The sequence below is a fragment of the Taudactylus pleione genome, unplaced genomic scaffold, assembly GCF_031769625.1.
Source record: "Taudactylus pleione unplaced genomic scaffold, aTauple2 ptg000143l, whole genome shotgun sequence".
Taxonomy (NCBI): Eukaryota; Metazoa; Chordata; class Amphibia; order Anura; family Myobatrachidae; genus Taudactylus; species Taudactylus pleione.
In genome coordinates, this window is record NW_028284545.1 from 1,330,001 (window position 1) to 1,344,034 (window position 14,034).

General features: G+C 43.1%; 1 protein-coding gene across 2 annotated transcripts in view; it reads left to right on the plus strand.

Moving 5' to 3' along the window:
- Positions 1–14,034, plus strand: part of SORCS2 (sortilin related VPS10 domain containing receptor 2) — a 1,055,028-nt gene that overhangs the window by 986,138 nt on the left and 54,856 nt on the right. For both annotated transcript variants that reach the window (XM_088473883.1, XM_088473884.1), the window contains exons 15-18: positions 278–398; positions 957–1,090; positions 4,478–4,603; positions 13,714–13,885. In XM_088473883.1, the coding sequence (XP_088330009.1) occupies positions 278–398; positions 957–1,090; positions 4,478–4,603; positions 13,714–13,885 (553 nt within the window). The remainder of the gene's footprint in view (positions 1–277; positions 399–956; positions 1,091–4,477; positions 4,604–13,713; positions 13,886–14,034) is intronic.

The following is a 14,034-nucleotide window of genomic DNA, read 5'->3' on the forward strand; positions in this document are numbered from 1 at the left end:
GTGCCACCCAGTGGTAAGAAGTTGAATTGTGGAATGGCACATTTTAATAACATTTTCAATATTATACAGCTGCCAACCACCTGAGCATCCTGGCCGCACAGGCTGACATTGGCTGCCAGGGTTACATGAGACAATATTTAATACTTATGTCTTTTAAAAGATTCCATGCCGCCTCCATTGTGTGTAATGTTCACCGTCTCCTCGGTTGTTCTGTTTCTCTTACATGGTATTTTCTGAAACTATAGACCTTCATCTTTCATCCCTCTTTCCTGCACAGAGTGTTTGGACACATAAGTTACCGGTCAGACTGGGAACTGGTAAAAGTGGATTTCAGACCCTCGTTCTTTAGAGAGTGCACTGAGGATGACTATGACTCTTGGACCCTGTCTAATACACAGGTATTATAATGATTATGATATGGCAGTCTTCAGAAAAACAAGAATGTGTTTATATAGGTCATCGTCACCTGTAAGGATGGTCAATGTTGGCAACATTTTCAAAGAGTATCCATTTGTTCAGTGATGATTGTTGTGCTTATTATAGATCAAACTGTTTCTATCCATACTTACCTTAACTCCAGTATCCTGCGGTACTCAGAAACGTGCTACATCTTATATGATAAATAAATTATGTGCTGTAACTCTGTATGGCCAGCAGGAGTCACTGTGTGTATTGCTGTATATAGAAATGTTGCATTTTCTAGAAAAGGGTCTTCAACAACAGGCAAAGTAACTGATATAGTCTATACAACAATATACAATGGGAAGCTGTCATCATAACAGAATAAACAAGCTGTATTTATAATTAATAAGCAACTTAATTGAGAATGTGTATGTGAAAGAATTTGTATTGTTATTATAGTGAAGTTTAGGAATAAGTTGGCCAGCATTTGAAATGTCTCAGATATTATATAATCATTTAACAATAATCTAGTACTCCGTACACTTTACGTGCAGGGTGGAACATGCATTATGGGTCAGCAGAGAAGCTTCCGCAAGAGGAAGACTTCATCGTGGTGCGTTAAGGGAAGAAGTTTTACGTCAGTCTTGGCTTCGAAAATTTGCCAGTGCGAAAGCACAGACTTCGTGTGGTAAGTGTGTGTTTCTGGAATAGAGACATATTACCCTTTTTAGGTGTTTTTCACTGCTTCGTGGGAGACTGTTTAATGGGCATTAGAAAATTCACAGGGCTTGGTGATTAAGGCTTTCAGTTATCAAATCAGTGCTTTAGAATGTTGCTTAGATCAACTTGTACCCAATCAGTGCTTTAGAATGTTGCTTAGATCAACTTGTACCCAGTCAGTGTTTTAGAACGTTGCTTATATCAACTTGTACCTAATCAGTGCTTTAGAATGTTGCTTAGATCAACTTATACCCAGGCAGTGCTTTAGAATGTTGCTTAGATCAACTTGTACCCAATCACTGCTTTAGAATGTTGCTTAGGTCAACTTGTACCTAATCAGTGCTTTAGAATGTTGCTTAGATCAACTTGTACCCAATCAGTGCTTTAGAATGGGTACAAGTTGACCTAAGCAACAATCAGTGCTTTAGAATGTTGCTTAGATCAACTTGTACCCAATCAGTGCTTTAGAATGTTGCTTAGATCAACTTGTACCCAATCAGTGCTTTAGAATGTTGCTTAGGTCAACTTGTACCCAATCAGTGCTTTAGAATGTTGCTTAGATCAACTTGTACCCAGTCAGTGTTTAGAATTTTGTTTAGATCAACTTGCACATTATCTAATCAGCGCTTTAGAATTTGGACTAGACCAATCTGTACCCAGTCAGTCCTATATTTTCCCACAATGCCCTCCTGCCATTGCTGAGCTACTCACACAAAGATTTTATTTTCCCTATGATGCGATCATATTCAATGAGATCTCATACTAATTACTAAGTTTGTGACAAGATGTTAATAAAAAGAACTTTATTAAAAGAGATTGTACAAAAAATATGATTGTGCAGGTTTGAATATTTTGATTTCACAGCACTTGAAAACAATTATTTCTCTGTGTGTGATCATAATAAACAAAATCTCATTACTGCGTATTCTCAATGAATCAACTTATGATTAAATTTTATAATCATTGTATGTGTGAGCACCTTTATTCCTACCTTACAGGTTGTGGGTGAGGGATGGCGACAGGAGATGGGACTTATATCATTGGTGCATATGATACAGTCGGGGCTGAGAGTTTGGGAAACAATGAGAGTGACCAGGCAAAGTGATGGGAAACAATGAGAGTGACCAGGCAATGTGATGGGAAACAATGAGAGTGACCAGGCAAAGTGATGGGAAACAATGAGAGTGACCAGGCAAAGTGACGGGAAACAATGAGAGTGACCAGGCATAGTGATGGGAAACAATGAGAGTGACCAGGCAAAGTGATGGGAAACAATGAGAGTGACCAGGCAAAGTGACGGGAAACAATGAGAGTGATCAGGCAAAGTGATGGGAAACAATGAGAGTGACCAGGCAAAGTGATGGGAAACAATGAGAGTGACCAGGCAAAGTGATGGGAAACAATGAGAGTGACCAGGCAATGTGATGGGAAACAATGAGAGTGACCAGGCAATGTGATGGGAAACAATGAGAGTGACCAGGTAAAGTGATGGGAAACAATGAGAGTGACCAGGCAAAGTGATGGGAAACAATGAGACTGACCAGGCAAAGTGATGGGAAACAATGAGAGTGACCAGGTAAAGTGAGAGGAAACAATGAGAGTGACCAGGCAAAGTGAGAGGAAACAATGAGAGTGACCAGGCAAAGTGACGGGAAACAATGAGAGGGACCAGGCAAAGTGATGGGAAACAATGAGAGGGACCAGGCAAAGTGAGGGGAAACAATGAGAGTGACCAGGCAAAGTGACGGGAAACAATGAGAGTGACCAGGCAAAGCGACGGGAAACAATGAGAGTGACCAGGCAAAGTGATGGGAAACAATGAGAGTGACCAGGCAAAGTGATGGGAAACAATGAGAGTGACCAGGCAAAGTGAGGGGAAACAATGAGAGTGACCAGGCAAAGTGATGGGAAACAATGAGAGTGACCAGGCAAAGTGACGGGAAACAATGAGAGGGACCAGGCAAAGTGACGGGAAACAATGAGAGGGACCAGGCAAAGTGACGGGAAACAATGAGAGTGACCAGGCAAAGTGATGGGAAACAATGAGAGTGACCAGGCAAAGTGATGGGAAACAATGAGAGTGACCAGGCAAAGTGATGGGAAACAATGAGAGTGACCAGGCAAAGTGATGGGAAACAATGAGAGTGACCAGGCAAAGTGAGAGGAAACAATGAGTGACCAGGCAAAGTGATGGGAAACAATGAGAGTGACCAGGCAAAGTGAGAGGAAACAATGAGAGTGACCAGGCAAAGTGAGAGGAAACAATGAGAGTGACCAGGCAAAGTGATGGTAAACAGTGAGAGTGACCAGGCAAAGTGAGAGGAAACAATGAGAGTGACCAGGCAAAGTGAGAGGAAACAATGAGAGTGACCAGGCAAAGTGAGACAGCTGTAGATGCCTAAGTGGTACAGTAGATTAATAAAACCTTCAGAATAGAAAAAGTGAAGGTGTTGAAATCAATCAGCTTCTAGCTGCCATTTATCTTGTGCATCCCAGAAATGAGAGCTAGAGTCTTATTGGCTGCTATATAGGCAACATCTCCGATTTTTCTTTTTAGAAAGTTTGATTAATCTCCCCATTATAACTTGGTAAAAGCGAAAGAGATTAATAATATTGTATTTTTCGTCGATTTTGTTTTTATATCTAATGTCAGGAATATAAAATCTAGACCAATGTATAAAGTGCTGCAGAGAATGCTTGAGACATTAAATAAATGGGGGGAATTCAATTCAACACGAATTGAATAGCGCCGGGATCGAGCTCATTTAGTGTGCTGTTATGTCGGAGAATGGCGGTTCTCGCGACTTTAACAAGGGTGTTAAGGCGCGTGAACCGGCATTCTCTGACTAAAGTGCCGGGCGTGCGTCTGTTAGCTCCACGCTTAGCCAGCAAACAGCTGCGCTCCCGGCACTTTTGTCAGATTTCCCCTCGCATCCCCAGGAGGGTGAGAGAAGAAATCCTTTGCCCGCCCAAAACAGCGCAGTGTATCGAATAGCTTTGGGAGCTCCCTCCCGCAGCTCTTCAACATCACACTGAATTGAATTTCCCCCAATGTGTCTAAAAACAGTGAAAGAATGGTTGGGCAAAGAAACTTTGGGAGATTAAAGTGTCCTTTTGACAAAAATGATGGACATCTTACCGATCAGGCCACAATCTGTTTTATGTTTATGTATATCTATATTTGTCATTCAATGTATTAGTATTGCCTGCATAATATTTTAGCAGTATAAACATTATATTCAATATTATATATTGTTTTAGTTTTACAGTATTTATTTGATTTTTTTAATTTGATTTAATTTTGATTCATTGATTGATGGAAACATGGATCCACCTGGATGTTCTTGTGTTTCAGTGATTATGGATTTGAACACGAGATCAACCAAAAACCAACAAGCAGATGCTTTGCTGATTTCTGGTTTAACCCAGACTCTCCGCCAGAGGACTGCACACTGGGTCAGACCTACACGAGCACCACTGGGTAAGATCTCAGAGTTCCACTATAGATTCCTATATATTCAGTAACTGTTCCAGGAGGGAGGAAGTGAACGGGTGAATGGGGAGTGGTGGTCAGGGGAACACATGGGGATTAGTGGTCAGGGGAACACATGGGGATTAGTGGTCAGGGGAACACATGGGGATTAGTGGTCAGAGGAACACATGGGGATTAGTGGTCAGGGGAACACATGGGGAGTGGTGGTCAAGGGAACACATGGGGATTAGTAGTCAGGAACACATGGGGATTAGTGGTCAGAGGAACACATGGGGATTAGTGGTCAGAGGAACACATGGGGATTAGTGGTCAGAGGAACACATGGGGATTAGTGGTCAGAGGAATACATGGGCAATGGTGGTCAAGGGTACACATGGGGATTAGTGGTCAGAGGAACACATGGGGAATGGTGGTCAAGGGAACACATGGGTATTAGTGGTCAGAGGAACACATGGGGAATGGTGGTCAAGGGAACACATGGGGATTAGTGGTCAGAAGAACACATGGGTATTAGTGGTCAGAGGAGCACATGACGAGTGGTGGTCGGAGGAACACGTGGGGAGTGGTGGTCAGAGGAACACTTGACGAGTGGTGGTCAGAGGAACACATGACGAGTGGTGGTCAGAGGAACAGTGGTGGTCAGAAGAACACATGGGGAGTGGTGGTCAGAGGAACACATGGGGAGTGGTGATCAGAGGAACACATGGGGAGTGGTGGTCAGAGGAACACATGGGGAGTGGTGGTCAGAGGAACACATGGGGAGTGGTGGTCAGAGGAACACCTGTGGAGTGATGGTCAGAGGAACACATGGGGGTGGTGGTCAGAGGAACACATGGGGAGTGGTGGTCAGAGGAACACATGGGAATTAGTGTTCAGTGGGAAACATGGAGAAGGGCAGTCAGAGGAACATATGGAGAGGGGGTACAGAGGCATAATTGGGGAGGGTGATAGAGAAACTCTTGGGGAGAGATGGGAGCAGACGTACACTTGGTGAGGTGGTGGAGACAGAGGTACATATAGAAAGGGAGGGACAGAGGCACACTTAGGGAGGGGGGCAGTGGCTCATTTGGAGATTTAGGAGGGCAGAGGCACACTTGGAGATGGAGGGGTCAGAGGCACACTTGGTTAATGAGGGTGGCAGAGACACAATTGGGGAGGGATGGGGCAGAGGCACACTTGGTTAGTGATGGTGGCAGAGACACAATTGGAGAGGGTGGGGCAGAGGCACACTTGGTTAGTGAGGGTGGCAGAGACACAATTGGGGAGGGATGGGGCAGAGGCACACCTTGTGAGGGAGGGGCATATGCACACTTTGGAAACTTCTTCCACTGTATAACTCTATTCCTGTGCAGTATGGCAGGCAGAGCACGCAGGTACAATGGATGGAGGAGAATAAAGGAGGAGGAGAGTTGGGAGTGTTGAACAGGAGGAGCCGATGGTTAGACTGAAGTCTCCTTCCTCCTATGAGAGGAGGACCCAAAGCATGAAACTCCTTTTCCCCGCCCCCCCATATAAATCCCAATCTGAAGCTACTGTCTGCAGCTGATCACTGTAAGTGTCAAGGAGCCGTGGGACCTGCAGAACGCTGATGATTCCGGCAGAAAACTACTTATTAGTCAAAGGCAGGATCTTCGGCGTGTTGCGGGTCCACCTCTGAGCCCGGGCCAAGTACATTAGTGCTGGCTGTGTCCCCCTGATTGCAGCTCTGCCAGCCACCCCCTACAACCCCTCATTACGCCCTGGGGATTGTACGTAATGGGATCACAACCCAAAATATGATCTCGATATCATCTGTATGACACCTCTATGTGTACATCTGTTGTTCCAGGATGAGGCCAGGATGAGCTGTAAGTGAATTTGCTGACTATTGACAACCCCGCCCTGTATTGCTTATATTACCGCTGTATTATGTAATGAATGTGTAAAATAATTTTATTTTCGGACGTTACCTTGTACCTGTGATGCCTTTATCTTCCCTTCCATCTCATAAACCCTTACTTAATGTAAGAGATCTGCTGTCAGTTTTACTGGAAAATGATAACCTTCAGAAAACTGTATTTGCCTGTTCTCCCAGACTGTCCTGGAGACTCCCCAATAGTATATGTGTGGTATATATCAGGGGAATATAGCCAGGCTCAGAATAATGCAAAATTAGAACAGCAGGTAAAAAGTAGCAGACACACACACAACCCCATAAGGTTGCCCATTGCCTGCACAGAAGCATAAACTTATTCCTGTGCTTGGCATAATTAAGCAAATATAATTTTTTACGTTAAGGATTGTTTGACTTGGCTACAGGATAAGAGTGCCGTATGTACGAAACACTCATACAATGCTTTATGTTAAGGTCACAGTGTCCTCGGTTTGGTTATGTGTAGCCATGGTCACTGTCGCTACTTTACCTGTTTCCTCTTCCTGGGATTCCTGTGAGTCCGGACAGGGCCATGGGGCTGAAAATGTTGAGAAACGGAGGAGGTGTGACCAGTGCTATGTGGGTGTGGCCAGTGCCATGTGGGCGTGTACACCCCCTACTATATATAAATAATACTTATGAGCATGTGGCCAGATGGGCAGCTGGTCATCATCATGCCATCGTGGTGATGGGCCTATTGTTATCTGGAGGCCTGGTGCTGTAGTCCCATCTGGCTGATTGGTAATCTGCCCCGAGTCCGGATACACAGTTTAGCTGATTGCTGCACTCTATTCTGACACTATGGGGTCTATTTGTGTATGAAGTGGCTACTAAAAGATATTGCTATATATCGCATCACATCGATGCGATATATAGTGAAGTTTAGTAGCCATTCATGTAGACTCACCTGTCCGACGTCTTCGGGTGCTGTCCAGCCCCACCGCGATCCCTGTAGTGCAGTGAGAAGACAGACCTGTTCCTCACTGCGCACGCCCCGGCGTCTGAGAGCAGCAGGTCACGTCACACCTGCTGCTATGGACGCTGGGAAAAGGGGCGGGGCCAGCGCCGGTTGCCGGGCAGACAGCATGGAAGTATGCAGCTTCCTGCTCTGTCCGGCTTGCGGTAACAGATAACGTTATCCTCAGATGGCTGAAAGCTGAGCTTTCCGTTCCTTCATGAATCGCCCTCACCATACAATTGTATGGTGATACGATGCAGGCATGGAGCAGGGGTAACGCTTCTCCACGGTAAACTTGCTCCATGAATAGCACGAAGCAGAGAAGAGCCCTGATTTCAGCTAAACAGGGCTCTTCTCTGCTTCATGAATAGACCCCTCTGTCACCAACTACTGTAGGACCTGGTTACAGATAATATGGGAATAGAATAATAAGATATGACTGTTTGTGTGGCACTGACAATCCCAATGCAACTCTTTGTATTGCAAGTTTCATTTTGCTCAAGTAACTGCAATAAACATGCTCTGTATATGCAAATATGCTCATTATATCATGTTTTACATATACATCGGGTTAGGTACTGTATAGAGGCTGAGTACGTCCAATACCATCAATGTATAAGGCAAACCCAGCATTGAGCTAGGCCCTTTTAGTCCAGTGCATCCCCATCAGCTGGATGGATTGCTTCATCCTTCTCCATAAGTGGAGAACCTCTGAAGCGTGAAATTTAAAATAAAGGGCGCGCGTTGCACCCCTATGACACCCAATGAAGTGCACTGAAAAATAACTCTGGTTGAAAGAAAAATATAAGGCACACCAGCCAAATATGAACTGCGTACGGTCCCAGTTCCACAAGGGCAATTTGATGAATAGTCAGCGTGTGCCTTTTTCTCTCCTCCATTTATACATCTGCTATAAATGTACTCGATCAAATGCCCACTCATGAGGAACGGCTGCCTACCGGGCCCTATTGAGCTGCTGCCGGCCACACGGGTTCACTGTGTCTGCTTAATGTTCATTGTGCCAAGAATATTTCAGGCAGTGCCGCTCAGCGGCTCATGTAACAGATATAAATGTCTGCACTTATCAAGACCAGTTTTTTTGATAAATGTATTGCTGAAAGCATAAATATATTCCGGCTTTGCACACGACAGACGTGCGGCACTTGAAGGCTCTGAACCCCCGTAGAATGAACTGTTTTCCTGCAGTTATTTTACCTTCATAGATCACAGAAAATCTTTCTAAATAAATAAAACAAGAAATGCTTTATCCTGTACTGTATTTATTTACAAGCTAAACTATAAGCACACCAGATGCACTCTGTAGAATACCAAGATTGTTCGTCCAGCACTCGTCAAACTGAAGGTCTCTTCTACTAAACTTTTTTAGCGCACTTTGCACAGTGTACATGTTACATCAATGTCCAACCTCGTATGCTTTTAGTGGTCCTCCTGATCTAGTGCAAATCAGCCCAGACTGTATCACATTGAGGCTGACTGAGGAGGTATGGGAAGGGCCACAAAGCCTGACTTATTTCCATTCCTTTCAATGGGGTTTCCTAATCTTTCACACACCCTGGAAACCCCAATGAAATGAGTGTGTTATCGAAATGAATGGTTATAGTTCCATGCTGCTTGCGTCTGAAGCATACTTGCCAACACTGCTGCTGCGGGGTGTGATGGGGACTTGACGTAGCATTGGGGGTGGAGCAGGAGGCGTGACCATGTCATTGTGGCCCCGCCTCTGCTACACAATGCCAATATTACTGGCATTTTGAAGCAGTGGGCAGGGCCACGATGATGCAATGCAGTGCAAATCGCGTCATCGTCCTCCCGCTGCAGGGGTGTGTGGGGGGAGACCGGGGGTAGGCGGTTGACCAAGAGACTTGCAAACTCTTCAGGTCAGCCGGGAGCGCCACACGATTTTTAGGAGCTTCCCGGCTGTTCCGGGAGAGTGAATAAGTATAATCTGGAAGCCTTCGCAAATTAATTTGTCCGGCCCAACTTTAGGGGTGTGGTACACAATGTCGACAATCAGAATGTCTTCACATGGATGTTATGTTGACATGCTAAATGTCGACATGGTCATAGCATTGACATTGTGCATGTCAGCAGTTAGTATATCAACGTAACATTTTTCTACTGCTATAGCCCAAAATCTGTAATGTCAACGTGGTGACTGTTAACATTAACAATATCAACATGATGATCGTGTGGGCAATATGTCCATGTCCACATTGTGAATGTCGACATGTTCACTGCTGACATGGTATCTGGTCAGCTAGTTGACGTTTAGAAGGTCGTCATTCAGAAAGTTGACACCTGAATGTCAACAGGATTTGAATATTCGACAGTCAGAATGTTGACTTTAGGTCGACAACCAATATGTCAACATACATTTAGTATGACATGGGTAAAATGTCAATATGTTCAGAATGTCGACATTTAACATGTCGACACCAAAATGCCAACTTTTGTGATGTTGAACTGTATGGTTAGGTTTAGGAATCGGTTTAAGGTTAGGGTTTAGGATTAGTTTTAGGATTAGGAGTTAGGTTTAGAATTAGATTTAGGGTAAGGGGTTAGGTTTAGGATTAGATTTAGGGTTAGAGGTTAGTTTAAAATAAGCAAAAACACCATATGTCGACATTTTGCTGTTGACATACTAAATGTCAGCATTGTGAGTGTGGCGTCATTTTAACAACGTCGACACAATTACATGTCGACATGTTTGATGTCGACCGAACGACCATGTCGAAATTCAAACTGTCAACACGTCATACCACACTCCGTCGACATAACGTCCATGTTGACGTTCTGGTGTCACCATTCAGAATGTGGACGTAATGACTACATAGCCAACTGTAGATAAACTGTATGAGAATCGCATACTGAGTGCAATGTACTTATGCAGAGCATTTACTGTTTATGCATTTCATATAGTGTGTACAACCTATTTTTGTGACGCAGTGGTTAAGGCCACACTAATCTCCCGTGGAATATATATATATATATATATATATATATATATATATATATAATATACACTGTATGTTCTATTGGAAATAATTGGACCATTGCATCTGGTCTCAGCAGTTGAAATTCATCCAGGGGAAAAACAAAAAAGGGTTGAATATGATACATAAATAACTTTTCACAACTGTACGTAAAATACATAAATCCAGTATACAATGACAACATTATGTTGAGAAGATAAGGGGGAGAGGACTCTGCTCTTAAGAGCTTACAATCTAGAGGTGAAAACCCTGCTCAATGACTAGAAACTACAGTACAACTCGCTTTTATAAATAGGTGAATTTAGAAGCTTTGCTTTTGTCAGCTGGTAAACATGCCGACACACTAATGGGGCTTATTTGCATAGGCCTCTATGGTTTAGCTATGTCTGTGCTCAGTAAAGTAATTGTGTCCAATGTATCATTGTGTAGCTTAAACTGTCGTTCCACAGTCTGTTCTGTCTACTTTTAATTCATCCCGCATCAACTACACTATTAATTAGATGCAGTGTTAGTGTTCTCCAACCGGGCAGGCGTTCATGAAATTCCTGGAGCGTATAAGCCAATGAAGGGGAAAGCACATCTTCCATTGGAATAAACAGCCCGGCCCTATGTAAAATAATTGCCTACTTTACATTTTAGGCCCATCCAATTTAGAAAGGATTTTGTTTTACTGCGAACACAAGATTATTTCGTATAGCAAACCCTGTGGATGGGTTACCGCAGACTGTGCCGCTTTCATCAGGACAGATACTGTGTATTCCCTCTGTAGTTTTATGGCATTTAATTGGCTTTCGCCCTGTCTGCCGTTATAGAAACCTGCTACTGTACCATCATGCCTGATTGATGTGTAGGATTAAGAGACTCAAAAGCCAGATTTACAATGTCTCTAGGAATTTAGTACAAAATAGAAAGCCAGGGGGATACAGTGACCTAACACGCACCATGAAATGCATCTTATTTATATAATTATGCCTTCCATTGTATACAGGGAAACAGAACAGTATAAGGGCTCACAACACTCAAAAGGAGGAATTATATATATATATATATATATATATATTATAGGTTATAGTCTGGCACTCGAATCCTCTGCTGTAATAGGTGCTCTGGCGCCCTTCCAAGTAATGTGGAGATAACAACGGGGAACGGACGGCACTCCGTTCCCCGTTGTTATATATTATATGTGTATATAAATATATATATATATATATATATATGTGTGTGTGTGTTTGTGTGTGTATATATATATATATATATATATATATATATATATATATATATATATAAGCAATGCAGAAAGGCGGATGGCACTCCAGGACTGAGTAATAAATCAACAAAGACTCTCAAAGTAAACTTTGAGAGTCTTTGTTGATTTATTACTCAGTCCTGGAGTGCCATCCGCCTTTCTGCATTGCTTATACATTGTCTTGGAAAGGCACCCGGGCAAGCTGTTCACAAGATTGGAGTGCCGGTCGTTAGACGTCTATTAGGGGTGAGCGGGTTCGGTTTTACTCGGATTTACTCGGATCTTTAAACGGCATTTTATTGGCTATCTCCTATCATGTGTTTTGGATAGCCAATATAATAAATCCGAATTTGCGGTAAAGTGGCGATAAGAACCGAGTAAAACCGAGCCTGCACATCCCTAATATATATATATATTATGTATTATATCATATTAGGTGCACAGTTTGTCCATGGCAGCCAATCAGCAACTACCTTCTATATGACAAATACAAGCGGGACAATGAAAGTGACTGGTTACTGTAGTTATATGCACATTATTGAACTTAAATGCAAACGTTTGTAACTAAGCCATTGAGCCCTGCCCCCAAAGGGCTAACAGCCTGTTAATTTATCACCCGTAAAACTTTTTGACCATGATTCCAGATTGCTATGAAGATACCGATTACATTTTAATATTGTGCCAGTTGTACTATGAATATGTACAGCAACACAGTAGCATATAGCAGTATAGCTATAGTATCAAGTAAAGAGCCCACTGTGGTATATTTACTATAACACATATTTTAAACAATACCTGAAATATACTTATAATATTTGGATAACTAGGTATTTTCAAAGGGCAATCAATTTGCTTTATGTATATGGGTAATTTACCCCTAACGGATCCTTTGGTAAGTGTGAGGGTGAATGTGAGCCTAAACAAATGTGCGGATTATTATTTTTCCTTCTTTTCTTTTGTATCGTTTGTGATGATCTCAGTAAGACAATCTTATTTTGTGTATGACTGTTTGTATGCAGCACAATACAATAGCTGTATATATACATTTTTGGTGACATGTTGCACAAGTCATATGATACTTTGATCACAATAATGGTTCTCTTCTGCCACAGTAAATCAATGATATCCAGTCATTAATTGAACAAATACCCTGTGCAGATACAGCTCTAATTGCTTCCCCATTACCGTCTATAATAGTGAGTCTGGCAATTGTGTATAACAGCATTTTCTCCTTTTATCACAGTTAGGAGGAGATTTATCAAACCTTCTTAAAAGGACAAGTGGAGACAGGGGCGTAACTAGGTATTTGAAGGTCCCATAGCAAAAGTTTGTAAGGGTCCCTATGTACCACCCAATGGTGAAAAATGGATATACTACATGTAACTTTGACAAGGAAGATGGGCCCCCTCAGCTCTGGGCCCCATAGCAGCTGCACCCGTTATAGTGACGCCCATGAGTGAACCAAATTTTATTTATCATTTATCAAGTACATTCTAGACAATGATAGCTATAATCTGATTGGATGTTATATTTAGAAGGATTGATCAATCGCATTCTTAGGGCAGAATTCAATTGATTTCGCGGCCCGCATCTCCCGTCTAAAGTGACAGGAGATCGCGGGCCGCTATGCAATTGTGCCAGCTTTTCACGCTGATCGCGCCCATAGAGGCCAGGTTTTGCCGCGTAAAGCAGCTAAACCCGACCAAAGTGCTGGGCGCGATCGCGAAAAGTGATGTTTGGGCGCCCAAACATGTCACTTTTCGCACATTTCAGCTCTCATCCCCCAGGGGCTGCGAGCTGAAATGTAGCGCTTGGCAGCTGATCGCGCCCGACAGGAGCAAGAATAGAATAGCTCCGTCGGGCGCGATAGGGGATGAAAAGAATTGAATTCCGCCCTTAGTGTCTGTTTCTGTTGACTGTCTTTGTATGAATGAATGCTGGTAATATGTCACGTACCTTACATTGCAGGTATAGGAAAGTTGTGTCCAACGTGTGCGAAGGGGGTATTGATCTCCAAGAAAACCTTATGCGCTATCAGTGTCCGTTAATTGCACCCAAAGGTCTGCGCATCACCATCAAAGGAGACTCTATGGCTGTGAAGCCAGGGGAAGATATCACATTTATTGTACAACAGAACCAGGTAACCGGATGCAAGCTCCCATATATGGTCCACAGTACACAACCAGAGCTTACAGTCAGGTGACAATCAGGGTCATTTATAGATAAACTAACCACATTCTCCCATCAAGTCTTTATGGCTGTATCACCACACAGCTGTATTTGTCTTAT